This window comes from Gorilla gorilla, chromosome 9 (assembly GCF_029281585.2).
Source record: "Gorilla gorilla gorilla isolate KB3781 chromosome 9, NHGRI_mGorGor1-v2.1_pri, whole genome shotgun sequence".
Lineage (NCBI taxonomy): Eukaryota > Metazoa > Chordata > Mammalia > Primates > Hominidae > Gorilla > Gorilla gorilla.
The window spans coordinates 73,446,611-73,474,137 of NC_073233.2; the positions used below are offsets into that span (position 1 = coordinate 73,446,611).

Genomic DNA, 27,527 nt, shown 5'->3' on the forward strand with positions numbered 1-27,527 from the left:
GAAAGCCAAGGATAAAGAGGCACGATCTGATTTATCAGTTTCTAGGAAACACCCTCTGGGAGGAAGGCAGGCAGCGCCCGCCGGAGACCTTACAACCGCCCGCTAACCGGGGAGGGGGGCCGGTAGGGGCGCCTCGGGTCTCAAGGCGCCGGGAGGGTCTGCGGGCCCCGAAGGTCCCTGGGTCCGAGCCATAAGTCGGGGCAGAAGTGAGGCCGAGCTCGCGGAAATCCCTCAGTGATCACCGAGGTCTGGGCCGAGGGCGGCGTCAGCGGCGGCGCTGGGGAACGCAGGCCCCGTGCGGGCGGCTGCGCGCGAAGCCGGCTTTGCAGACGCAGCGGAAGGAGCCGCTGGTGTTCACGCAGCGCTCGCTCTTGCACAGCAGCCCGCGCTGGTTCAGTTCTCGGCACTCGTCGATATCTGAAGGTAAGGGCGACAGGTGCGGCTTCGCTGAGCCTCCAGGCGGCTCCTCACCACCGGCCCCGCCCCTGCCCCCACCCCCGAAGCCCGGCTCACCCACGCAGCGGGCGCGGGAGGCGTCGAGCTGGAAGCCGCCGGGACACTCGCACACGGCGCCGCCCGGCCGCGGCACGCAGCGGCCACTCACGCAGCGACACTCGTCTGAATCCTCCTCTGAACTGTCCTCATCTGCGTGGCCCGGGACAATATGGACTTCAACACTGAGCCCCGGCCAAAGGCTACCAACCCCGCCACCGCCCGACCCGGCAGCACTCACCTCTTGGGGGCTTCCCCAGCAGCAGGGGGCTCGTGTCCCAGAAGGAATTGCTCTCGCTCTGCGATGTCGGGCACTGGGACCCTGGGAGGAGCAGAACTGGTCAGCGACGTCCGGGTCCCCGGGCCCTGGCCCCCATCCTCGCTCCCGGCCAACTCCTCCCCGACTGCCTTACCCGCGCCGCGCGGCGGGCACGGTCGGCATTGGGCGCCCCAGCCGCGGCCCTGGCGGCAGCAGCAGTCGTCGAAGGTGAGGGCAGGCCCGGCCAGGGGGCCAGCGCACATGCCGTCCTCTCCGCGCTGGCTCCAGCACACGTCGCGCCGCTCCGGGGCACGCTCTGCGGAAGACACCTGGCATCAGGGGAAGGGCCCAAGACAGGGACCGCCCGCCTCCGCCCCACCCCGCCTGCGCGGGGGCCACGTGACGGACAGGGCCCCGGAGTCGGCCAAGGCCAACCCTCGCCCTCACCGGCCGGGCTCTCGGAGAGCTGGCAATCGCGGCCGGAGGGCCCGGGCACCCACGGCGGGCGACACTCGCAGCGGTAGGAGCCCGGCAGGTTGACGCAGCGGCCAGGGCGGCAGGCTGCCGGGTCCTGGCACTCGTCCACGTCTACGAACAGCGAGGGGGTGGGTGGGGGCTGTCACAGCTCGGCCCGGGCCCCGCCCCTCCCGCGTACCCCACTCCCCGGCCCGGGCCTCACCCATCTCTTCCGGGCTCAGGCACTGGCGCTGCGCGGGACTGTACTCGGCTGGGGGCGTGCAGGCACAGCGGTAGCCGCCACGCGTGTTCTCACACACTCCGTTCCGGCAGTTGGACTCGTCCAGGCACTCGTCCACGTCTGCAGGGAGGAAAAGCGTGGGTAGCAGGGGCAGGCCCGGGATGGGCGCTGTGGCGCGTCTCCCTGCCGCTTCCCCACAGCCGCCGGGGGGCGGGGCTCACCCACGCATTCCAGCAGGTTCCCGTCGTAGTAGAAGCCCTGCTTGCAGTAGCACTCGTAGCCAGGCTGCGTGTTCACACACTTGCCCTCCTTGCAAATCTCCGACCCGAACAACATGCACTCGTCGATGTCTGCGGGGTGACAAACACTGGCCGCTCCGGTCCCGCGGCTGCAGCCCGGAGGCGTGGGCTGGGCGCACTACCAGAGCGAAGCCATCCCCGGGCGGGGCCTACGGGAGGGGCGGGGCCTGCGAGGAAGGTGCGGGCGGGGCTCACCCGGCGCGGGCAGCTGACCCAGCGAGCCCCGGCGAGATCTGGGCGAGCCCAACCCGGGGTGAGAGGGCGCAGGGCGCTTACCACGGTGGGCTGGGATGCCGTAGTTGACGATGTTGTTGTCCTGGGTGTAGCCCTTTCCGTCTGGGCAGAGGCTGTGGAACTCGGCTGCAGGGGCAGGGGCAGGGGCAGGGGCAGGGGCAGGGGCAGGGGCAGGGGCAGGGGCAGGGCGGCCGTGGGGAGGGAAGAGGAAGGACTGAGCGCGGGCGTGGGCTTAGGGCTGCAGCCCGCCGCCTATTTCCCAACCGCCAGGGGGCGCCATTTCCCACATTTGGCTTCCAGATGAAGAAACTGAAGATCTGGGAAGGGGCCTGCCCGGCTCCTGACCTGAGCTGTAGACTGGGCAGGGGTAGATTTCGCAGTGGTCGCCCCAGCCGGCCCCCAGAGAGCAGCAGCACTCCTGCTGGGTCACGTTGGTGGCCAATACGCTGTCGCAGAACACTGTGTCATCGAAGTTCAGGTAGCACTCCTTCTTGTGGTGGGGCTGCTCCACCTCTGAGGGGCAGACGGCAGCTCAGGGTCGTGCACAGACCCCCCTTGGCCCTGTCCACCCTGCCCACCCACCACAGGTCTTTCCCCCCACATTCCCTGGCTCCCCTTAGCCTCCTCCTGAGAGTTGGCTCTGTTCTCAACGTGGTGTTCTGGGCCCTTCATGGTCTGGCCCCACCAGACTCCCCCAGCCAAAAGGGATTTCTTCCGGTTCCCCAAATTTGGGAGGGTGGGGTCAGGACACATCCCTGAATCCCAGCTGCAGCTCAGGGGAGTTGTCCAGTCCGAGGGAGGAGCTGGGAGGACACTCACCCTCACAACCGTGCTGGTCCTGGGTGGGAGTGAAGCCCTCATCGCAGACACACACATAGGAGCCCTGAAGGTTCTTGCAGGCCCCATGGGGAAGGCACAGGCCCGGGTCCTGGCTGCACTCATCTATGTCTGCGGGGCAAGAATAGCGCAGCTGGAAACCCAGCCGCTCTTTCCCTGGGGCTGCACCTCAAGGGCCTCACACAAGTTCAGAACCTGAATTTCCACTTTGGTTTCAAAGTATTTACAGCAGGAAGTCTGCTGTGTCTGTGCATGTGTCTGAATGTGCATGTGGACATTCGCTGCTGTCCTTCATAACACCTTCAGTGGCTCCCACTAACCTTACAAAACCCAAAAGTATCAGAAGCCCAAATGGAAAGGCCTCAAATGCCTTTTGAGGCCTCAAATTGCATTTGAGGCCTTTCAAACTGAGCTTCCAATACCTTTAGGTCTCATCACGCCTTACTCTAGACCACCCTCCACTCCCCAACTCTGTGCTTAGGGCACCCTCCCCTCCTCTGTAAACACAGCTAGCTCCTTCCAGGTCTCTGTGCTTTGCAATTACTGCTCTTTGGTCCTGGAATGACTTCTCGTGCCTTGCCTTTCCCATGCCTAGGGAACTCCTACTTACGTTTCAGTCCAGTTCAACATTCACCTCCCCACTGCAATTAATCATTAGTCTATACCTTTCTTGGCACCCAGGACCCTGAACTGTCAGAATCAGTTTACATGTCGGCCTCCCCTAGCTGGGAGCCCTGGGTGATTGCTGATTACCTAGTACAAAGCACAGAACCTGGAAAATAGTAGGTGCTCAATAAACTTTTTCTTTTTCTTTTTTTTTTTGAGATGGAATCTCACTCTCTGCCCAGGCTGGAGTACAGTGGCATGATCTCAGCTCACTGCAACCTCCGCTTCCCATCTTCAAATAATTCTTCTGCCTCAGCCTCCCGAGTAGCTGGGACTACAGGTGTGCGCCATCACGCCCGGCTAATTTTTGTATTTTTAGTAGAGATGGGGTTTCACCATATTGGCCAGGCTGGTCTCGAACTCCTAACCTCATGATCCGCCCGCCTCAGCCTCCCAAAGTGCTGGGATTACAGGCGTGAGCCACCGCCCCCAGCCTGAGCCACTGCACTCAGCCTAAACTTTTGTTGGATGAATGCATGTGTATGGGTGAGTTGATGGGGAAGACCAATACATTAATATCTGTAAAGAGCTTAACAGAGTGCCTGGCACACAGTAAGCACCACGATAGCACTAACTGTCATGTTTACTGTGATCATTGTTATTCTAGGTGAAAGACTGGAAGGCTGAGCAGATGGATGGGTGGGTGAGTGGAAGGATGAATGGAAGGATGGATGGAAGGATGGATGGATAGAAGGATGGATGGATGGATGGATGGATGGATGGAAGGATGGAAGGATGGAAGGATGGATGGATGGATGGATGGATGGATGGATGTATGGAAGGATGGATGGATGGATGGATGGATGGAAGGATGGATGGATGGATGGATGGATGGATGGATGGATGGAAGGATGGATGGATGGATGGATGGATGGATGGATGGAGAAAGGCCACAGTGTGTCTAGGGAATTACTGCTCCCTGCCACATCCCTCAGGAACCCTCAGCCAGTCCCCCATACCTTGGCATTTCCTGCCACCCACCAGCCGATGCCCCTGGGGGCAAAGACATCTGTAGGAGCCATTGGTATTGATGCAGTCACCACCAATGCAGGCTGCAGGGAAGTCACACTCATCAATGTCTGTAGGGGATGGAAGGGGTGGAGAATCTCAGGGGCTGATCACCAACCCCAGCCTGAGGCAGCCAAAGCTTTCTCCCAGAGCCCTGGGTCAGTCCCACGCCCCTATGCCCCAACTGAGATCTGGATTAGGACTGGACCCTGGGGGGTGGGGGTCCTGGGGTAGGGAGGGACAGGTCAGCACCCCAGCTCTAAGATCCCTCACCCTCGCAGTGGCTCCGGTCCCTGGACAGATGGTAGCCAGAGAGGCACTGACACTGGAAAGATCCTGGCGTGTTGCTGCAGATGCCATTGTCACACACGTCCCCAGCCTCACACTCGTCCACATCTGCAGGGCACAGGGGGTGTCAGAGGACCAGGCTGGGTGGTCTTGGGTTTCTACTACTGTTTTCTCACTTCTGCGCATGTCCTGGAGCACCAGAGCTGAGGCCAGCAGCACTCAGAAGCACAGGCCTCACCCTGCTTCTGGGTGGCACACAGTGCCCTGATGACCAGGTCAGGTGCTGCCAGGGTCCCTAGGCCAGGTCTGATGCTAAAGAGCCTCCCCAGCCTCCCCCGCCCTCTCTCCCTGCCCCAGCCGCTTTCACTGCTGCTCCCACCCTTCCCTCACCTGCTGTGGCTCCCTTTTTCCTCTGGGGATAAACTCCCTATCCTTGTTCTTCCCACTTTCTTCTGCTCATGCAGTAAAGGAACTTGACCCTCCCCCGGGACACACTTTCCTGAGGCCTCTCTCGTGGAGCCAGTTGTTGCCCACATCCCAGACCCCTCCAAGCCAGAGCTCTGCCTCTGAGGTGCCGCCGGCCTCCTGCAGCCTCAGCCCTCCTGTGGCTCTCAGCACCCACCTTCCTCATTCCTCCTGCTCTGTTTTTCTCTCCATCCTGGGAGTTTCGAACATCCGCGTGGACAACCAGGTCAGCCTCTGACCTCACATTCCTGGATCTCTCGGCTTCCGTGAACTTCCCCTGACTCTCAGGGTCCCAAGGGGATTTTCATCACTCAGATCTGCTCCACCCTGGGGCCCTCAGAGGCTGCCTTCTTTCCACTGTTCTCAAGTCCTCACCTCTACCTTCTCTCTCACAGGGCTTGGTGGTCTCCCTCTCAGTCCTCCGAGCTTGCCTGACACCCCCAGACTCTGATAGTTCCCAGCTGGAGCCCAGGGCTTATCATCCCTAGGACTCCCGTCCCTGATCCATAAACACCTCTCCTTCCTCCTCACTGTCTGGCAATGCCCAGTCTCTGGTCAGAGCTGTGGCCTGTGGATCCTGGGTGCGGGGTGGGACTGGAGCAGCCACCAAGCTGAGCATGCTGGAACATACCCACACGCTTCAGCCTCAGTCCAGCAGAGCCTCGTGTGGCTGGCACCTCCCTCTCTGACTCCTCTAAAGCTTTGACTTCCATAAAGCCCCTAGGCAGCCCCATGCCCTGGGATACTTCCAAACCGCCACTGTTCTCCTGAGTCCCCTACTCAACCCAGGCCCTTCACTGTGTATTGAGAGAATTAAAGGTAATCCCCCTTAACCCACTGAACATCGTTATCTACATCCATTCCCCTCCTGCTCCTGTTACAGCAAGAGATGTCCCTTCTGCTGGCTCTCCTCCCTCCTCTCCTGACCCTGCTGCCCTCGTCTCCTGGTCTACTCTCCTGGCATCACCTCCTCAGCCTATACCAAAGCCCCACTTTGGAAGAGCAAGAGTCCCCAGGTCTTGTTCTTCTTCACTTTCTGCCCACATATCTCTGGCCTCTGTCCCCATCATATCCCAAAAGCTACCCTGCCAAGGCTACCAGGGACCTTCTTGCCAAGGAAGGCATCACTAGGATTTCCATGTAGGATTAGGGGGCAGACCCCTAAGTCTTGTCCTAAGACTTATTGTCTCACCAGTTATTATTTTACAAGAACCTCTCTACTGCACTTGGCTCATCCTCCTCCTTCCCTGGAAATATGTCCTCCCCAGCTTCCCAGATGGTGCCCCTCAGGCGCCCCTGCCATCCCTCCCCCACCATCTCCTCCAACGCCTTCCCCAGCCTGCCCCTGAACTGTCAGTGTCCACAAGGCTCTGCTAGATGCTCTGCTTACCCAACCCACCTTGGGTTGGCTAAGCAGGCCCACCCAAGACTCCATAGCTCCCCCGGTCCATGGTCCATCATTCCAGGTGGGTATGCTGGCATCTCCTGCTGAGAGGCTCACAGGCACAATCCATTCAATTTGTCCAATGTGGAGCTCAGCATTTTCCCTCCCAAACATGCCCACACATGAGGACCCATTCCCAGTGAGCAGCACCACCCCCTCACTCACCCAAACTGGAAATGGGGAGGGGTCATTATCACCCTCGCTTTCACTTGACATCCAGTTAAAAACCCAGGAGGTCTAATATTTCTCCAATATCATCGTCTCATGGCCATCCTGAGCCCACCACTCATCCTGTCCACCACTGTCTCCGCCCTAAGTCTCTGCAACAGACCTCCCTCCACAATCAGCAGCAGGGAACGTTCTAAAACAAATGGCAAATCTTGTCACTCTTACACTTAAAATGCTTCAGGTGCCCTCTAACACCTTCTGGGTGAAGCACAACCTCCTAGGCAGGAATTAGGGGGCCCTCCAAGGGATGGGGACCGGGCCCTCCCCGGCCAGCCTCAGCCCCCATAGCCTGATCATTCCTTACAGTTCCCCAACACCCCACCCTCTGTCTCACCTCTGATCTGCCAGTGCCAGCCCCTGTGCCTGCCATGCTGTTCCTCTCCTCCTTTCTTGCCCAATTCCTAGTGATTCTTTAAGATGACCCAGGCCTCCTTCCTCCCATCCCGCTGTGTCTCCAGGAAGCAGCCCAGCTCCATCCAGGCCCAGCACTGCATGCTACAGTCTGTCTTTCCTTCTCCAGTTTTCAATGAGTCCCAGCCCCCAGCCCCACCTCTTGGCGTATAATAAACAGGAGTGCAGGGGCGAGTACTATCGTCTGCCCTCATTCTTTGATATCTTTTTTCCTTCAAATTTAAGTAACATGCTTTGCAAACGCAGCTTCGAGCTCTGCCCCCTGAGACCCTTCCTACGTGGAAATTCTAGTGGTGCCTTTCTTGGCAAGGTTCGTTGAGAAAATGAGTGAGCAGAGTCACCCGGGGATGAATGAGCCACCTTCCACCCACTGTTTACAGACAGCGTGACCCGCTCCCCGGCTTCAGCGCGTAGGGGGCGGCGGAGGCCCGGGGCGGGGGTGCTGGCGCTCACCCAAGCAACTGCGGCCGTCGGGCGCGGGCGCGTAGCCCTGGGCACAGGTGCAGCGGAAGGAGCCCGGGAGGTTCTCGCACCAGCCAGGCGAGCAGGGGCTGCCCTCGGCGCACTCGTTCACGTCTGCGGCGGAAAGACCTAGCCTCGGACTCTGCCCCACCGGAAGGCGGACCACGCACCTCGCGGGGGTGTGGGTCTCTTCCCTGGAACGCGGGGTTGAGAGGGCAGCCTCTACTCCCGGAAGGCCCCGCCCCCAGACGCCAATCACCACCGCTACCCCGCCCCGCCCCCAGCGGAGCCAGACTGGGGGAGGCACCCGACGGCCCCACCCACTCGGTTCCGGGCCCCGCCCTCACCGCGACAGGCCCCGCCCCCCTGGCTGCGGTAGCCGGGCTGACAGGCGATGCACTTGAAGCTCCCGGGCTTGTTCTCGCATTTGCCATCCGGGCAAGAGCTTGGGTCCCGGCACTCGTCGATGTCTGCACGGGAGGGAGAAGGAAGAGGACCCATCTGGGGACAACGCGGGTGGCCCGGCTCCCAGCCTCCACAGCAGGGACTTCCTCCCACACAGATCAACGAGGTTCCCGGACCCCAACCTCTGAGAGACCCAGAGCCGAGCATAAAGGCCGGGTGCGGTGGCACACGCCTGTAATCCCAGCACTTTGGGAGGCCGAGGCGGGTGGATCACCTGAGGTCAGGAGTTCGAGACCAGCCTTGCCAACATGGCGAAACCCCGTCTCTACTAAAAATACAAAAATTAGGCGTGGTGGCAGGCGCCTGTAATCCCAGCTACTCGGGAGGCTGAGGCAGGAGAATCGCTTGAACCCGGGAGGCGGAGGTTGCAGTAAGCCAAGATCTCACCACCGCACTCCAGCCTGGGCGACAGAGTGAGACTCCGTCTCGGGAAAAAAAAAAAAAAATGCAGGCACCCCAGCCCCACCCCAGGTGGAGAGACAGCTAAGGAGCCCCTTCTTTGGTCTGAATGGGGTCCCCTCACCTTCGCACACAGGAGGCCGGGAGGCTTTGAGCCGGTAGCCGGGGTAGCAGTTGCACTTGTAGTGACCGGGAAAGTTGATGCAGAAGCCGCCGTCGCCGCACAGGTGGGGCTTGGCGCATTCGTTCAGGTCTGTGCGGGAGGAAGGGGCCACGAAGGGGGTGTAGGAGGCGGCGGGCAAGGGGAGGGATTACACGGCGGTCTGGAGGAGAGCCCGTCCCACCCAGGGCCGCCCCCGCCCTGGCGGCGCTCACCCACGCACGAGCGCCCCCCGGCGCCCACGTGCAGGCGGTAGCCGCGGTTGCAGTGGCAATTGTAGGAGCCGCCGGTGTTCATGCAGATGCCCCTCCCCGGGCCACAGGGCTCTGCCTCGCACTCGTTCACATCTGAGAAGAACGGGTAGGCCGAGAAAAGTCAAAGGAAGCGTCGTTATCTGGGGTCCCCCCCCCCCACCCACCTGCACGCCCGCCGCCTGCCCTGCGCTCACCCACGCAGTAGCGGTGCTGGGGATGTGACCGGTAGCCGGGGTTGCAGTGGCAGGAGTAGTCAGGGGGGCCCGGCACGCATTCTCCGTGGCCACAGATGTTCTGGTTCAGTCGGCACTCATCAGTCTCTGCGGGCATGGCCAGGTCAAGCGGCGGAGCAGGGAGCGCTCACCTTCTGCCATATCCCCAGGGCAGACCTCAACACCCCAGTCACACCATGACCTCAGGTTCCTGTACGCCCATACTCCAACTCCAGGATGTCCTATTTCTCTCTTTTAGATAACCCCAATATCAAGACCCCAGAAAGCTCCAAACTAGGACTCCAGGCCCCTGACAGCCGTATCACCCCACACCCAGGCCCGGATACTTCCATTCCCGGTTCACTCCAAGACCCTGACCCCACTCACCTCAAACCAAACCACATCCCCTCAGGGCCCCTCAGTCGTCCCAGTACTCCCACCCAAGGGACTAAAACTCCTTTCTCCCCAGTCGCCTCAATACCTTAAACTCTATAGCCTCGGTCACACCAGTGTCCTCTAGCCCAGTGACTCCATAAGCCCTTGCCCCGGGGACCCGACCCCCTATTCCAGAAGAGTTGATTACCCCCTCCCAAGACTAGCAGGAGCTGGTTTCCTGGGAATCCTAACTAGTGCCAAAGCTGTGCACAGGCAGTCAGATCCAGGAACCACCCCCCTCACTCTCTTTGTCACCAAGCCCAGGACTCCCTGCCTCCAGCCTCTCCCTCCTTTGGATCCTCACTGCTCACCAGTTTCATTTCCCACACCCCTTCCCCCTCACTCTCTTTGTCACCAAGCCCAGGACTCCCTGCCTCCAGCCTCTCCCTCCTTTGGATCCTCACTGCTCACCAGTTTCATTTCCCACACCCCTTCCCCCTCACTCCTGCCATGCAGCCTGGGCCATAACAGTGAACTCTGCTCTGCCCCAAACTCACCTGGCCAGTGGGCTTTGCAGGCTGTTCTCTTTGCCTGGAGTACCTCTCCTTAAGCTTCCTTAACAGCCCCTCCTTTGAGGGGCCTTGTCCACATTCCCAAAGCCCCCAAGAACAGCCATCTCCCACCTGAGCCCTAACCCCAGGAGCTCATGGAGGATCAGGGTTTCAGCTGGGTTGGCAGTTCCCTTGTGCTTTTGAAGCCCACACAGGCATGGGCTTGAACGCGGCTCAGCTGTGTGACCTGGGGCAGGTTACTGAACCTCTTTGAGGCTCAGCTTTCTCATCTGGAAAATGAGGCTAACAACGCTCACTTTGCAGAATATGAGAAGGTTAAATGGTATTTAGAACGTAAAACTCTTCAGACAGTACCTGGCACAGAGGGACTGCTCAGTCTGAGCTAGCAATTATGATGCTCAAAATCCTGCAGACACTGCCCATAGCCTCTGGCATTAAACTCAAGCCTCCTTGACAAGGCTCAGTGCACTGGACTTCCCCTGGTTCAGAGACACTGGCCTGTGTGTGGGTTCTCCCTCCTCCACCAGTGTTTCATGCTTCCATGCCTTTGCCCAACTTAACTTCCCTTGTGATATCCTTTTCCCAACCTGAATGCCCCTCCCTTCCTCATGTCTCTGGCATTTCTAACCATCTTTCTTTTTTTTTGAGATGGAGTCTCACTCTGTCCCCAGGCCGGAGTGCAGTGGCACGATCTCGGCTCACTGCAACCTCCATCTCCCAGGTTCAAGTGATTCTCCTGAGTAGCTGGGACTACAGGCATGCACCACCACGCCCAGCTAATCTTTTTTTTTTTTTTTTTTTTTTTTTTTTGTATTTTTAGTAGAGACTGGGTTTCACTATGTTGGCCAGGATGGTCTCAATCTCTTGACCTCGTGATCCACCCACCTCAGCCTCCCAAAGTGCTGAGATTACAGCCGTGAGCCACTGCACCCTGCCACAGTTTCCCAGTTTTCACAGGAAAACTCCCCAAGCCGGAAAAAAGAAAAAAAAAAGAGCATGGTGGCGCACACCTGTAATCCTGGCACTTTGGGAGGCCAAGGCTGGAAGATCACTTGAGCCCAGGAGGTCAAGGCTGCAGTGAGCCATGATCCTGCCACTGACTCCAGCCTAGGTCACAAGGTGAGACCCTGTCTCAAAAAACAAACTAAACAAATAAAAAGAAAGAAAGGAACCCAAATATTTCTTGAGCACCTACTATGTGCCAGGCACTGTTGAGGTGCTGGGGATACTGCATGAACAAAAACAGACAAAAATTTCCTATCCTTGCAGAGCAGACAGGCAACAAGCCGATCAATAAGCAGAATCTCCTATGTCTTATAAATGCTATGAAAAACTAAATCAGGGCCAGGCGTGGTGGCTCACACCTGTAATCCCAGCACTTCGGGAGGCCAAGGCGGGCGGATCACAAGGTCAGGAGATCAAGACCATCCTGACTAACATGGTGAAACCCCGTCTCTACTAAAAATACACAAAAAAATTAGCCGGGTGTGGTGGTGGGCGCCTGTAGTCCCAGCTACTCAGGAGGCTGAGGCAGGAGAATGGCGTGAACCCGGGAGGTGGAGCTTGCAGTGAGCCGAGATCGCGCCACTGCACTCCAGCCTGGGCGACAGAGCGAGACTCCGTCTCAATCTCAAAAAATAAAAAATAAAAATAAAAATAAATCAGAGTAGAAGGAAGGAGTTCTGAGGGTTGTGATAATAAGTAGGGTGGCAATGATAGAAGGCTTTCTGAACAGATTTTGAAAGATGGTTATGGGCTGGGAACAGTGGTTCATGCCTGTAATCCCAGCACTTTGGAAGGCCGACACGGGCGCATCACGAGGTCAAGAGATCAAGACCACCCTGGCCAACATGGTGAAACCCCGTCTCTACTAAAAAAAAAAAAAATTAGCTGGACGTGGTGCCACATGCCTGTAATCCCAGCTACTCGGGAGGCTGAGGCAGGAGAATCGCTTGAACCCGGGAGGCGGAGGCTGCGGTGAGCCGAGATTGCGCCACTGCACTCCCGCCTGGCGACAGAGCAAGACTCCGTCTCAAAAAAAACAAAAAACAAAAAACAAAAAAAACTGGAAACCTGCTAGACAAATTCTAAAAGACCTGTAACACTAGTAAGTATTTGTTGAATGAATGAACTCCCTCAGAATGGGCTAACCAGCATGCTACCTGGATCGTTTAGGGCAGTGGGATCTCTGGTGCTCACCAGGCTTCCCCAGTGCTCAGCCCTGGATACACGCTAGCCTATTATCGCTGGGGAATGCCTGGGGGCGGGAGGGAGGAGAGAAAACTAAACTGGGGGCGTGGCCTAGGCAGGGCGTGGCTTTGCTGGGCGGGCCTTACCTGTGACCTGGGTGGGAGCGATCTCTACGGCGCTGCGGGAAGGAGGCAAGTCCGGCAGGAACCAGCGCATGGTCGGGGGCGAGGGACGGGAGATCAGCTCTGCAGGCGGCAGTGCACTCTGGTCAGAGACGATATTGACTGAAGCCTCCCTTTCCACTTCAGTCTTGGCCCGGCGCCCCACCCCAGCTTGACTGTCCCCGAGTACTTAAACTGTGAACTCCCCACCCACCCAGTGATTTGGCCCTTGAGGACTCATCCCTACAGTGCCCAGCTCACCGGGGTAGGGCCGGGCAGGAGTCGTGGTGGCAGTTGGGTGGCTCTGCTGCACTGACCTCTCCTCACTCACCGGCTGCGGGTGACAGCAGCATGAGCCCTCCTGTCCCTCGCCTGCCCACCCCTCCCATCTGGGTTCTCATACTCACTGAGTCCGTGGTCACCCCTAAAAGGGAAGAAGATGGGGCCATGAAGTGTTGGGGCAGGAGAAGGGAGTCAGATCTGGGATCAGCAGCTGAGTATTTGTAGTTAGGGTCTCTGGGAGTTCAACAATCATGTCTCCAGGTCAAGGGTCAGGGGTTAGATTCTGGGGTTAGGGTGTGTTTGCATAGTAGTCACATGATCAGGTTGATGGGCCTTGGGTTACAGGTCAGGCTGTAGAAGGCTTAGGAGGTTATAGCTCAGGGTCAAATATCTGGGTCAGGGGTCAGAGGGTCAGGTGGGAGGTCAGTGGATGGGTCAGGGATAAGGAATTGGGGGTGAGACTGTGAGGTCAGATCTGTGGATCATGGGTCAAGGGGTCAGGCCTAGGGGCTTGGCATGGGTCAGGGATCAGAAGGGGTCAGGCTAGACCTCTCTCTTCCTCTGTGTCCTCAGGTGGTGGAGCCTGGCTAGGGCTCTCCGGAAGCTGCTGGGGCTTGGGTGGCCCGTCAGGGTGCAGGAAAAGGGAAAAGTCACTCTCGCCCTGAATGGTGAGCGTCTGGTGGGAGGTGAGAATGTGGTATCCCTTCCCAGCTGGGCAGATCTCCTTGAACGCAGCTGCAGTCAAGACAGCAGACACAAAAGTGAGCATTTCCTGGACAGGTGCATGGACCTATGAACCCCTACCCCCGGGTAACCCTGACTCACCGGTGCCATCTGTTGGGCAGCGCTGACACCGCGCGCCCCAGGCCTTGCCGACACTGCAGCAGCAGAGCTGGCGGGTCAGGCGGGTGGTCAGTGGGTGCTGGCACTGGTGCTCAGGGCTCACCAGGCGGAAACACAGGCTCTTCTCCTCCGGTTTGTCTGCTGCAGGGGCCAGTGGGGGGCATGGGCATCTGAGCCTGCACATTGCCCACGTCCCTCTGCCCAGCTGCTGCAGACCTTGCCTCTCTGGCCCAGACAACCCTTGATCCCCCATGTGGTCTCTGACCCCATATGACCCTGAACTCATGTGACCCCTGAAACTTATGTGACCACTGACCCCATTGACTCCCGATTCTAGCTATCCTGGACTTCACCACTCCTACTCATCAAGCCTATGTTCTGCATGACTCTGACTCTATGTAATCCCTGACCCCATGTGACTGCTAATGGCAGATCTCATGTGACCCCGGACCCTGCTGATCCCTGATCCTATTGGCTCTGGGCCTTGTTCCTCCTGCAGTCAACCCTTAACCCCACTCCGATCTCTTGCGATCTCTGATCCTTGCTCCCACCCTTGCCTTGTGACCTCCCAGGAACCTGAGCCCCAGGTCTCACCAATGCACTGTGTACGGGAGGGGCCTAAACTATGGCCAGGTGGGCAGACACAGCGATAGGAGCCAGGGTTGTTGAGGCAGTCACCATGGCGACACACGCCCGGCATTGCGCACTCGTTGATGTCTGTGGTAAGTGGAAGTTTGGCCCCTCTGGTCTGGGGCCATGGGGTGACAGCAGGCTGCTCCAAGAACCTCAGGGTCTTGCCCCAGCCCCACCTCCTCTCTCGCCCACCTTGGGACCCTCCCCACCCCCAGTGATGGTTGGCCTGCCCCTCCAGCCCACAGAATCTCCTAGCTGGCCATACCCTGGCAGTGGGTGCTGTTGAGCCTCTTGTAGCCCTGGGGACAGTCAGCGCCCACTTCCCCACGTACAGGCCCTGGCTTCTGCACTCCTGTGTCTGCAGAGAGAGGATAGCTTGGCAGGGGAGGGTGAGAAGGGAACTGGGGAGGGGCACAGCAGATGTAGAGAGGAATCTGGTGACCTGGGGACTCCCACTGCAGGGACGGGTGGGGTGGGTGGGGAGGGGCCACCAGATAGGGAACGCCCCCTGAGCCCAAGCACTCACACTGCAGCTGGGGACACTTGTGGCACTTGCTCTGGCCCCAGGCAGTGCCGATGCTACCGCAGCAGTCTTCCTGCTTGGTGAGGCCGGGGAGGGGGTTGCTGCCACACTAGGGGAAGGAGGGGGAGGTGGGGTCACAGAGCACCCCGCCCCGGTGCCGTCTGTTAGGGTTGGGCCTTTTCCTCTTCCCCCGCCCCTCAGTTTTCTGCTATCCGAGTGAGTTGGGGCAGAGCAACCCTGAGAGAAGGAAAGGCCGATCCCGACTGTGGATTCACTCACGGGCTGCTTGGGCAGAGTGTCCTGGAAGCAGCGGCCCAGGGGCTTCTGGGTGGGCGGCCGGGGGTGCGAGGGCTTGGGGTGCGGCAGCAGGTGCTGGGAGGGGGCTGCGCCCTCGGCGTTCGAGCTCTCAATGCGGTGCACCTGGACCGAGGCCTCGGGCGGGTGATGGACGCGCACATTCACCACGGGGGGCGGGGCCTGCACTGGGGGCGGGCGCGGTGGCCTCAGGGCTGCCCGCACCGCGCCGCGGGTCACCGCGCTGAGCTCCTCCAGGGCTGAACCTGCCCTGCCCTGGCCACCCTAGTGCCCACCCACTGGCGACCTTCCCGGGTTTGCCAGTTGCCTGGTACCTTCTGCTGAGATCTGTCCCGGGCCTAGGGGCACCAGGAAGGCTGCGTGCTGGGCAGGAGGCCCCTCCCCGGGCCCAGGAGGGTCAGCGATCACCTGGACGGCGTAGATGGCGTGCTTGCTGGCCACAGAGTCGCCCTCCGGAGCCAGGGGCGGCAGCGCCCCTGTGGACAGGGCCCCCGCCCTGCTCAGGCCTGGGCCTGAGCCGCCGGTACCCCCGCCGGCTCCTCCTGCGGGCACCTGGCAGAAGCGCCCAGTGAAGTCCGGGGGACACAGGCACTGGTTTCGCGAGGAGCACTGGCCGCCATTCATGCAGGGGAGAGGGCACACCACTGGGGAGAAGAGTGGGGTCAGGCCCTCACCCACATCCTGTCTCTTTCCCCTCCTCCCTACTTCCTTGCCACCCACTGGCTCTGTCCTCTTGGGAAGCCAGGTTTTGAGATACATCCTACATAGGGAAACTGCCCTCTCTAGGTTCCCCAACATCCTTACACCCATGTTGGGTTCTGGAGTCTCAAGTCCAGGATTTAAATCCTCCCTAAGCCATGTGCCAGCTGTGCGACCCTGAGCAACTCACGTCCCCTCCCTGTGCCCCAGCGTCCTCATCTGTAGAGATGTGTGGGTTAGATAAGGTAAGGGCTGTACAAATGCTTACCCCAGGGCCTGGTACACAAAGGGTGCTTAATAAGTGGTAGCAAATAATTATGGTGATCTGGCTTTCCCCTTGGGCCTTCCAAAGGTATTGGCTCCGTCCCTGGCACCTCCTCCTCTTCTCCCATAAACCCTTCCCTCCTTCAGGCCTCAGTCCTCTCTGCCTGCTCTCCACCCTCTCCCTCTTCACCATCCTGGGGCGCCCACCTCACCACTGCCAAAGATGTCCACATCTCAAGACACAGACACAGCCCCCAGCCTTTCCAGGGCTCTCTCAGGCACCTCTGCCCAGGACATACTGTCAGAAGTCAGCATCCTGCCTCCCCACCTCCTCTTCACCTGGCCACCAGGCATCCACAGCTGAGCCCCCACGGCTCCGTCCCTCCTGCTCTCCCCTGCCCAGTTACAGCCTCTAATGTCCCATGAACCTGCCTCCCCTCCTCCCTAGGGCCACTGCTCCTGCCCTGGCCCAGGCCTGGCCACCCAGACCCCTCCTTGGCTTCCAGCCTCTCTCCTGCTGGTCCACAATCTCAGTGTCGCAGAGAAACTTGCCTCAGGCAGAAGCTCACTCCATGGACCAGAACCTTTTCAGCCCATCCCCCTCTGCTCCTTCCCTGTGTACTGCACAACCCAGGACCCATCTCCCTCTTGCAAATGTGCCTGCCTCCTGCCTCCTGGCCTCATCCATGCCCTTCCCTCCACAACAGGGCCCCAGGTCCCCCGCTCTCTACATATGCAGATCTCATCCTTCCTAGCTCAGTGTCTCCACCAGGAGGGAGGCTTTCCTCCTATCCGGCCCCCCTGAGCTCCCTCTCCTGCCTTACCACCCACTGGCCAGCTCTGCCTGGCACCTGCTTGGCTATGTTCTTGTCTGTCTGCCTCCTTATAGAGGGTGCTCTGGAAGGCAGGGCCAGGCTGGCCTCAGCTCTGGGTCCCACAGGGGATTCGGGGGAATGAATGAAAGAATGACTGAGGGAGAGGATGGGACCTCTGTCTGTTTCTGTCCCATACTCACCTTCATCCTGTGCTACTACCAGCCTTGGGGCTCTGACTCATCCGAAAGCCCCAGCCCTTCTCCTGCCCACCCCATGGCTGCCCTCACTTCCCAGGGCAGGAGGGCAGGAGGGCGGGGGTGCTGCTCTCCTGGATGCCAGAAGGGCCTCACAGGGACAGCCCACATCCATGGCCCTCAGGGTCAGGCTAAGCACATCCCAGCCCAGCCCATCCTGCCTGGCCTCTTGGGGCCAGGCCTTACAGAGCAGAGGGGTGTGTCCTGGGCTGGGGGAGGTAGGATTCTCTTTTTCCTGTCTCCCAGTGAGTCACTCATAGCGGTGAGAGTGACCTCCCAATGACACCCGCCCACTGTGGCCTGGGCACCGAGCCTGGGGGATGTGGGCAGCACAGATGGAGACAGCAGCCTGGGCAGGATGGCCAGGGAGCCTGGGAGATGGACACACGTACACTCACATCCACAGTCCTCTTGTCACACACACACAGAGACTCATCCTGACACCAACACAGGTTCACATAAACATTCCCATACATTTGGCCGGGTACAGTGGCTCACACCTGTAATCCCAGCACTTTGGGAGGCCGAGGCAGGTAGATCACTCGAGATCAGGAGTTTGAGACCAGGCTGACCAACATGGTGAAACTCCATCTCTACTAAATACAAAAAAATTGGCCAGGCGTGGTGGCGCATGCCTGTAATCCCAGCTACTTGGGAGGCTGAGGCAGGAGAATCACTTGAACCCAGAAGGCGGAGGTTGCAGTGAGCTGAGATTGCGCCATTGCACTCCAGCCTGGGTAACAAGAGCAAAACTCCATCTCAAAAACACAAAAACAAAAACATTCCCACATACTCTCTAACAGCGACTAGAGACACACACCCAAGACAACACAAAGATGGGTACTTCACAGTGTGCCACGCCATGCCCATGGCATGACCCCAGACACAGGGGCAATATGCGCACAGACACACGCACGCACACCCCATCTCATGACAAATGTGAGCCACATGAGTGGGGTTCCTTAGCTCTGTGAGTGGGCGAGTGAATATAGGAATGTGTAAGAGGGGCTGTTTTGCTGGTGCCATCCTGGGCCTGGCCTAATTACCCTGTCCAGGAAGGTAATTACTGCTGGGACACCTCCCCGAGCCTGGCCCATGGGGCCTAGCAGGAGGATGACTGAGCCCCAGGCCTGGCCCTTTAAAGAGAGATGCTGGGGAGGGGGTGGACTCCAAGCTGAACTGGGGAGGGTGTAGGGGCTTGGGGGAGGATGAGGGGGGCCCTGAGGGCCTCTGAGGCAGGATGTTAGGAGCTTATGGGGAGGCATTGGAAAAGGAGAGGCTGAGAACCCCGAACTAGTCCCTACCTTCAGGCCTGCACCCTACTTTTAGGCCTCAACACCCTCCCTACTCAGACCTTGCCAGTAGCCGGCTCCCATCCCCAGCCCTGACCTTAGCTCCTCCTCCCAGGGAATGCAGGTGTCTACTCTGGCAGGCCTTACTTTAGACATTTTGTAAAGACTTTTCTTGTTTCTTCCAGCAAGTCTGCTTCTTGGGGGAATATTTAGCCCTTCTCTGAGGCTTCCTGTCCCTGGCTCACATTCCTCAAAAACCCTGTGTGCTCCTGCTCAGAACTCAGCACCTTCTGGGAAGCCAGTGTCATCCAGGACCTCTGCATTTCCCCACCCCTTAGGCCCCAACCCTAACGCAAAGCTTCAAAGTCCAGGCCTCCATGCAGCCCTCCAACTCTGGCCCCCAGAGTTCCAGCCTCCCAAGTTCCCTGAGGCCCCTGGTCCCCCAGGCCCTCGGATCTCTGCCCTTTATACCCTCAGCCCCCAGTCTCTAAGGCCAAGACCCCACTAGCTCTCCCACCGGGCCTGGTGCCTGTCCTTCCCCTGCCCCCAGCCGTGCCCCCGGCCCTCACCCACGCGGAAGCCGGAGCCCGTGAGCGTGTCTGTGCTGTGGCCGTTCTCTCCGATGAGCGTCATGTTGGAGCCCTGCTGACAACTGTCCCGACACTGGCCCTTGAGACAGGTCCGCTTGCAGATCACCGGCGCAAAGACCACCTTGAAGCGCTCGCGGGCCAGCGCCCCGCCCCCGCCTGCGCCCCGCTCGCCGGCCGGCCCCCCCTCGACCCTGCCGCCCAGGCCCAGCAGCAGCAGCAGCAGCAGCGCCAGCAGCCCCGCTGCCCCCGCCCCGCGCATCTCAGGGGCCAGGCCGCCAGCAGCCCCTCGGGGCCCGGGCATGCGGGGCCGCAGGACCCGGGGGAGGGGGGGCGCGCCCGGGCGGGGCGAGGGGCCCGCGCCCAAAGGGAGTAGAGGGCCGGGAGCCCCGGGAGAGGGTAGGGGGCAGCGGGGGAAGCGGGCGAGAGGGGACCGCGGGGGCCCGGCGGCAGGCGCGGAGATGGAGACTGGACCGCGGGGAGCGCAGAAACTTCCCAGCCCCAGGACGAAGCCCAGACCAGGCCCTGAACTCAGGCAGGAGCGAGGAGGCCGGAGCAAGTTGAGGCGGAGAGGAGGAGCGAGGGAGAGGAAGGCCGGGCGGCCGGCCCGCTCCGCGCCTCCCCCTGGCCGGGCTCCTCTCCCGCGGCCGCGGGGAGGCAGGGAGCGCGCGGGGAGGGCGCAGGGAGAAGTGAGCAGTTGTTTTCCCTGGCTGGAGCGCGGCGCGGCGGCGGCGAGGGGGGCTGGGACGCTGGCCCCGGGCCAGGGACACAGTTTTTTTTGTTTGTTTGTTTAAAGCGTCGTCTCTGCCGCCTGGAGAAGCGAGGGTGTGCAGGCTGGCGGAGGCTGGGGGGTGGGGGGTGGCGCGGGGACAGTCCCCACCCCAGATGCCCGCCCCCGCCGGAACCCACGGCCGCGCTGGGCCCTTTCCAGAGGGCCCTCACCTGGGACCGTCGGGCCGGCCGCGGATTCCTCCGGGCGGGGCGGGGCGGGGAGGCCTGCGTAGAGCGAGATACCGAGGCTGAGGGAGAGAGGTGGCCCTGCCGGGTCACACTGACGATGGAGGCCGGGTGGAGCCGGAGCCCAGACCTTCCAGCTCTTTCCCAGCCTCCCTTGCAAACGTGGGGGTCTCAGGGCCCCAAAGTAACTTCTCGTTAGTGCTGGCCCAATCCCCTCTGAGGAAAGGGCTAAAGGGTGGGGACAGCCTTTGGCCAGGGCTCACGGAGGTCCCAGGAGGAAGTCTGTGGGGTCCAGAAGAGGAGCAGAAAGAACAAAACTAGAACCCAGCTTCCCTGCCAGCCCCCTCGGAATGGCTTCCTGGTGCCCACCCTGCCACCTCCCCCCTTTCCCTTCGTCTGGCCGTGCTGGCGGGGCTGGCTCTGGGCCTCAGACACTCTGGAATCGCCAAGGTCTGAGCTCAGGGCCTGGCCCCCTTCCCAGGCTAACAGCCGGGAGGAGGAGGGCGCTGTTCGAGGGCCCAGGGGCTGGAGAGGGGCACAGCAGAGCCCCAGGGCAGGGGCTGGCAGCGGCTGGGGGTGGGGGTCTTCAGGTTGGCCATAGCTGGAGAGGAGCATAGTTCCAGACCAGGCTTGTCCACTGGTCTGGAAGGAAAGGCTGCAACGTGCGGGGGCCCAGGCCTTACTGTGGGGCCTGCCAGGAGACCCCAGGGTTCCGTCTCTGACTCACAGAACTCAGCAGGAGGTGGGGACGGCTAGGGCACATCCAGGAAAAGCGCTGCCAAGTCAGGGCGGCACCAGACCCTCTCCCGGACAGCACCCGGGGCAGCAGTCTAATTGGGGAGAGGAGGTTCAGGGACTCACTTTCAGGCACACCTGTCCAAGGAACTCTGTTTTTACTTTGAGCGTAAGTTGATGTGGGTAGCTTTAGGGGGACGCTTGGTAAGTCCCCCTTACTAAGCGGTGCAGGGCTGGGAGGAACAATCACATGTCCCCAGGGATCCCTGCTGCCAGAATCCAGGATGGGGTGTGAGGGGCAAGCCCCTGCTTCTTGGGGCCCTGGTCCACACTGAGGCAGGGAATAATGCTAGGTGCTGACCACCTGCCAGGCACAGGGCTGAGCATTGTATACTCATTTTTTCCTAACACTCATCTGAACCTGTCCTGACCCTGCCTAGAGCTGGCTGTGGCTCACCATGGAGCACAGCACAGTCAAACAGTCCAGGGTTGGATTCTTACTGTCTCTAAGCCCCAGTTTCCTTGCTTGTGAGATGGGTATCTATTCACTCAACATCTATGTTCAACTACTGGTAATAAAAAATAAAAAATTTAAAAATAAATGTAAAAAATTCACTCAACAAACTGAGACTCCACCACGTCCTAAGCTCTTGGCCACAAATAGAACCAGTCCTGCCTTCCTGGAGCTGCCGTACTAGGGGAGCTGGATATGTGCCAGATCAATTCACACAGAACTGTGGCTACAACAGAGGCTGGTACCGTGACAGAGAAGGGCAGGGAAGCAGGACAGGAGAGGGCTGGGACCTGGGAGACAAAGAGAGTCTTCCACTGGAAGCTGGAAGATGAGTAGGAGTGAGTCATACCTGTGGGCATCTGACCTCAGGGGAGGCTGCACGGGGAGGCTATCCAGAGAACTGAGGGAAGGCCAGTGGAACAACAGGGTGTGGTGGAGAGGGAGAGCTGAAGGTGTAGTGGTGGTGGGAGGGGCCAGCCATGGTGAGGAATTTGCTTTTATTCTCATTGCAGTGGGACTGTATCAGGGCAAGAGCGGGCACCCTGCCTTCATCCCAGGAGAGAGATCTCACTTGGCCCCGGGAGAGATGTATTTGGGAGGGGAGATGTAAAGACTGGGTGAAGTAGGGGTGCTGGAGAAGTAGGTGGCATGAATGGCCCCCAGGTTCCTGGCCTGATCTCTGGATGGGCGAAGAAGAGGGGAGGCAGAGGAGCTGGAAACATGGGGCAGGGTCCACAGCTCTGTTCTGGTCCTGCTGAGTTTGAGATGCTTGTGAGTCATCCAAGTGGAGGTGCCCGAACCCAGGAGTCTGCAGCTCAGACAGGATGTCTGGCCTGGAGACAGAGGCTTGGGGTTATACAGGGGGCATCTATGACAGCGGGAAAGGGTGGGCTTACTATGGAGAGAAGCCCAGGGTGCCCAGGGAGATCACTGTTCCCAGGTCAGGGAGAGGAGGCGGAGTCAGGCAGGGAGAGGAGGCGGAGTCAGGCAGGGAGAGGAGGCGGAGTCAGGCGAAAGACCAGAAAGAGCAGCTGGAGGGAGCAGAGAGGAAAACCAGGAGTGTGGCGGGGAAGAGCCAGGAGGACGGTGTGGCCCTCGGTGTCTAAAGCTGCTGCCAGTAGGATGGGGGGATGACAGCCCTTCTTCAGGGGCTGATGAGGGTACTCAGTGAGAAGGATCAATGAAAGTGTCCAGCCCAGTAATGATGCCCAACTCAAATGATACCCAACCAAATTCCTTCAGCTCTCAGGGCCTCCGCAGGAAATAGCTGAAACCACTGGGGCTAGCAACAGAGGGACATCACTCCAGTGCACATTGCTCCACTGGCATAACCAGGGACGGTGCCTGAGAGGTGTGGCCTGAAGCACAGCAGCAGCCCCTGGCCCTCTGCAGCCTGCAGGGAGGGCACTGGGGGAACAATTATCACCCTAATCTCTTCCTAGCCATGGGTCTCCAGCTGGGCCAACCGTGGGCTGAACCCAGAAGAAAGCCTGTGGGCTGAGAGGTCTGGGGGTACAGCAGGTGGAGCTTAGCTTTCCAGCGCAGCAGGGAGGTCAGGAATGCAGAAGGGGTCTGCAGGGCAAGCTGACAAAGCCCAACACACATGGTCTCTTTGGCCTGAACATCTTTTCTAACCTCATCACTACATGTGGCACCTCATTTGCCTAGAATCTGCCAGCACACTTTTTTTTTTTTTTTTTTTGAGACAGGGTCTCACTCTGTGCCAGGGCTGGAGTGCAGTGACATGATCTTGGCTCACTGCAGCCTCAACATCCCTTAAGCAGCCTCGAGGGATCCTCCCACCTAAACCCCCCTCCCACCGCCGCCTCAGTAGGTGGAACCATAGGTGCACAACCATGCTTCGCTCACTTTGGGATTTTTGGGGTTTTTTTGGATTTTTTTGGAGACAAGCTCTTGCTCTGCTGGAGTGCAGTGGTACGATCTCGGCTCCACTCTGCAACCTTCATCTCCCGGGTTCAAGCGATTCTCATACCTCAGCATCCCCAATCAGCTGGGACTACACGCTCATGCCACCACATCTGGCTAAATTCTTTTGTATTTTTAGTGGAGATGGGGTTTCACTATGTTGGCCAGACTGGACTCAAACTCCTGACCTCAAGTGAGCCACCTGCCTTGGCCTCCCAAAGTGCTGGGATTACAGGCGTGAGCTACCACACCTGGCTGCCGGCATACTTTTATTCCTCCATGATGTACATTCTCCTATAAGTCCAAGGAGACCATGATCTTCCTGATTACTTCAGATCATTCCTGGCAATAACAGGTCTTCCCACTGCTACTCTGCATCATCTGGTCCCTCCTCCTCCTGGTGCCGGAGTCACCTTTCAAAACCTAATTCCACCATGACTCTCCTCCTTAAAATACCTCCAGTGATTTCCCTTGCTCACCCAAGCCTGCCAGGTCCACTGTGCCTCAGAGTGGCTGAGCTCATTCCTCCGTCTGGGGATGCTCTTCTGCCAACTTCATGGTCCTCATGTCAGGGTTCCTGCAGATGCTTTTCTCTAAAACAGCCATCCCTTGGCCAGGCGTGGTGGCTCACGCCTGTAATCCCAGCACTTTGGGAGGCCTAGATGGGCAGATCAGTTGAGGTCAGGAGTTTGAGACCAGCCTGGCGAACATGGTAAAAACCTATCTCTATTAAAAATACAAAAATTAGCCGGGCTTGGTGGCGGGCGCCTGTAATCCCAGCTACTTGGGAGGCTGAGGCAGGAGAATCACTTGAACCTGGGAAGCAGAGGCTGCAGTAAGCTGAGATCACACCACTGCACTCCTGCCTCAGTGACAGAGCAGGACTGTGTCTCAAACATAAATAAAATAAAAATTAAAAAATTTAAAAAAATGAAATAGCCATCCCTAGCCCTCTGGGTCATATCACCTGTGTTTTTCCCTGGTATTCCACAAAATCTGAAGCATTCTTTGTGGATTTGTTGACTTGCTTATTGTCCAGCTTACCGCCCTCTCAGGGAGGGACAACCTTGTCTCCAGATCCCAGAACAAGGCTTGGCACAGATAGGGTGCCGAAGTTTGTTGATTGACTGCACAGAGAGGCCACAAGAGTGCCTACCATCTACCATGCACTTTACACTGTGGGGTCACGTCGTCCTCCCAGTGACCCTGCAAAGGGAAAACCAAGACTCTGAAAGATGAAATGACTAGACTCAGCTGGGCGCGGTGGCTCACGCATGTAATTGCAGCACTTTGGGAGGCCGAGGCAGGCGAATCACGAGGTCAGGAGATAGAGACTATCCTGGCTAATATGGTGAAACCCTGTCTCTACTAAAAAAAAAAAAAAAACAAAAAAATTAGCCGGGCATGTTGGCGGGCGCCTGTAGTCCCAGCTACTCGGGAGGCTGAGGCAGGAGAATGGCATGAACCCGGGAGGCGGAGCTTGCAGTGAGCCGAGATAGCGCCACTGCACTCCAGCCTCGGTGACAGACCGAGACTCTGTCTCAAAAAACAAAAACAAACAAACCAACCAACTGGACTCAGGTCACCTGGTGATTGAACCCAAGCCTGCCTGATCCAGAACCTATATATACAATGATCCTGGGGAGAGGAATGAGAGGTGTCCTGAAGGCATCAGGAGCCCTGACATTTGTTCACAAATGTCCTGAAGATAGGTGGGTAGGACCCTGAGGGCAATGAGGGGCTTTGCTGGAATGGGACAAGGAGGAGGAATAGGACCCAGGCCCAGGGAATGTTCGGGCTAGTCAAATGTTCTTGAGGTTCTTGGGTTCTTGAAGCCCAGAGAAGATATGGGACTTGACGAAGGTTACACAGCCAGCCATCAGCAGAGCCAGAACCTGAACTCAGGGCTCCTGATGCCATGTTAAGGGATTGGCTAGACAGGGTGACAGCAGCTGCATGATGAAAATTCTGTCTCAGGAGGCAGCATTGCAGTGGTTGTTTTCTAGCATTAGATCATACTGGCTGTGTCATGCACCAGCTAAGTGAATTGGGAAAATTCTTCAACTTCTCTATGCCTCAGTCCTCAACCCCCTACCCTTCCTTTTTTTTAGAGACAGTCTCTGTATATTGCTCAGTCAATATAGAGTCAAACTCTTGGCCTCAAGTGATCCTTCCCGCTCAGCCTCCTGAGTAGCTGTGATTACAGGCACACGACCCTGCACCTGGCTTTCCTCATTTTTAAACAGGGAATGAGGCCAGTCTCAGTGACTCACGCCTGTAATCTCAGCACTTTGGGAGACCGAGGCGAGCAGATTGCTTGAGGCCAGGAGTTCGAGACCGGCCTGGCCAACATGGCGAAACCCTGTCTCTGCTAAAAATACAAAACATTAGCTGGGTGTGGTGGCGCACACCTGTATTCCAGCTGCTTGGGAGGCTGAGGCACAAGAATCGCTTGAACCCAGGAGGCAGAGGCTGCAGTGAGCCGAGATGGCGCCACTGCACTCCAGCCTGGGTGACAGAGTGGGACTCTGTCTCAAAAAAAAAAAAAAAAAAAAAATAGGCCGGGCACGGTGGCTCACACCTGTAATCCGAGCACTTTGGGAGGCCGAGGCGGATGGATCACAAGGTCAGGAGATTGAGACCATCCTGGCCAACATGGTGAAACCCCATCTCTACTAAAAATGCAAAAATTAGCCAGACGTGGTGGTGCGCGTCTTAGTCCTCAGGAGGCTGAGGCAGGAGAATTGCTTGAACCCGGGAAGCAGAGGTTGCAGTGAGCCGAGATTGCGCCACTGCACTCCAGCCTGGCAACAGAGCAAGACCCCGTCCCCCCCACCAAAAAAAAAAAAAAAAAAATTAACAGGGAAGTCTGGATGTGGTAGCTCACACCTGTAATCCCAGCACTTTGGGAGGCCGAGGTGGGTGGATCACTTGAGGTCAGGAGTTCGAGACTAGCCTGGCCAACATGGTGAAACTCCATCTGCCAAAAATACAAAAATTGGCTGGATGTGGTGGTACATGCCTGTAATCCCAGCTACTCAGGAGGTAGAGGTTGCAGTGAACCGAGATCGTGCCACTGCACTCCAGCCTGGGCGACAGAATGAGACTCTGTCTCAAAAATAAAAATAAAAATAAAAATAAGCAGGGAATCAGTGGGCTGATATTTATGAAGCCCTTAGCAGATGCCTGCCACATAGTAAGCACTCAGGATATGTGAGACCTTTTCATCATTGTCTGGATCTGCAAGCCAAGATGGGCAGGGTGGTGAGAGACGGGCTGCTGGTGGAGAGCCACCGTGCCATGAGGGCTGACTGTGTGTCAGAGGCTGTGCCGCCTCCATGTGTTGTCCCTCTGAGTTCTGAATGTCTTTGGGAAGCTTCTAGGCTTTGAAGAAAGAAATGGCTCTTGGCGAGGGGGTGGGTGGGTAGAAGGGAAGGGGGTCACACTCATCAGTTTTTTTTTTTTTTTGAGACAGAGTCTCACTCTGTTGCCAGGCTGGAGTGCAGTGGCACAATCTCAGCTCACTGCAACCTCCACTTCCTGGGTTCAATCGATTCTTGTGTCACAGCTTCCTGAGTAGCTGGGATTACAGGCAGCCACCACCACCACTCCCAACTAATTTTTGTATTTTTAGTAGAGATGAGGTTTCACCATGTTGGTCAGGCTGATCTCCAACTCCTGGCCTCAGGTGATCTGCCCGCCTCGGCCTCCCAAAGTGTGGGATTACAGGCACGAACCACTGCGCCCGGCCTTGCTCATCAGTTTTAAAGATGAGGGATGGAAGTGATGAAGGCCTGGAGGGGACAAGGTTGCCCTAAAGCATTTCTCTCCAAAGACACTTTACTGAAAGTGGCTATTAAACCCCTCTAATGTGCCACTTACTGTGGGTAGTAAAACGATGGACACTGAGAGTTGGGATTGGAAATGAGATGAAACTACCTTCACGCTTGATAAATCAGGGGGCCCTTCTGCCCTGCCACTCTTCCCCGCCTTTTGAGCACGGGAGAAATCTACTGGTAAGAGCTCAGGCTCAAGAGGTGCACTGGCTGCCAGCCGGGAGCCCCAGCCCTGCCACTCCCAACTGGGTGACTGTGGATACATCTCTCACTACTCCAGGCCTCAGCCTCCTCATTTGCAAATTGGGAATGATGATAAGACCTAGCTGCCAGTGTTGTATTAAGGAATAAGCGAAATACTTCATAAAGAGCTCTTAACACAGTGCCTGGCCCAAAGAAAACACACACACCAAGTTGAGTGTGATTATTTTTATTGTTGTATCATCCAGCCACTTCCTGTTTCACAGAAATGTC

At 58.2% G+C, this 27,527-nt stretch overlaps 1 protein-coding gene and 1 pseudogene across 6 annotated transcripts; both read right to left on the reverse strand.

Moving 5' to 3' along the window:
* Positions 1-12: 12 nt before the first annotated feature.
* LTBP3 (latent transforming growth factor beta binding protein 3) lies at positions 13-19,838 on the reverse strand. 6 transcript variants are annotated; one of them, XM_063710680.1, is made up of 28 exons: positions 19,068-19,833; positions 15,489-15,818; positions 15,139-15,368; positions 14,863-14,968; positions 14,602-14,694; positions 14,298-14,420; positions 13,686-13,844; positions 13,410-13,595; positions 12,986-13,002; positions 12,840-12,912; positions 12,564-12,662; positions 9,263-9,388; positions 9,030-9,161; positions 8,779-8,907; positions 8,138-8,260; positions 7,782-7,904; positions 4,766-4,888; positions 4,444-4,563; positions 2,801-2,929; positions 2,327-2,494; positions 2,024-2,107; positions 1,670-1,798; positions 1,431-1,568; positions 1,199-1,339; positions 906-1,067; positions 734-814; positions 514-645; positions 13-417 (listed from the first exon to the last, which is right to left on the reverse strand). In XM_063710680.1, the coding sequence occupies exons 1-28, from the start codon at positions 19,387-19,389 to the stop codon at positions 266-268; spliced, it is 3,930 nt and encodes a 1,309-aa protein (XP_063566750.1). In that variant the 5' UTR covers positions 19,390-19,833; the 3' UTR covers positions 13-265. The 6 variants fall into 6 exon arrangements, with proteins under 6 accessions (XP_063566750.1, XP_018891466.2, XP_063566751.1 ...); XM_019035921.4 differs by having other exon boundaries at positions 15,139-15,341; positions 19,068-19,829; XM_063710681.1 differs by lacking the exon at positions 2,024-2,107 and having other exon boundaries at positions 19,068-19,838.
* Positions 12,292-12,334, reverse strand: LOC115936355 (uncharacterized; annotated as a pseudogene).
* Positions 19,839-27,527: the final 7,689 nt, after the last annotated feature.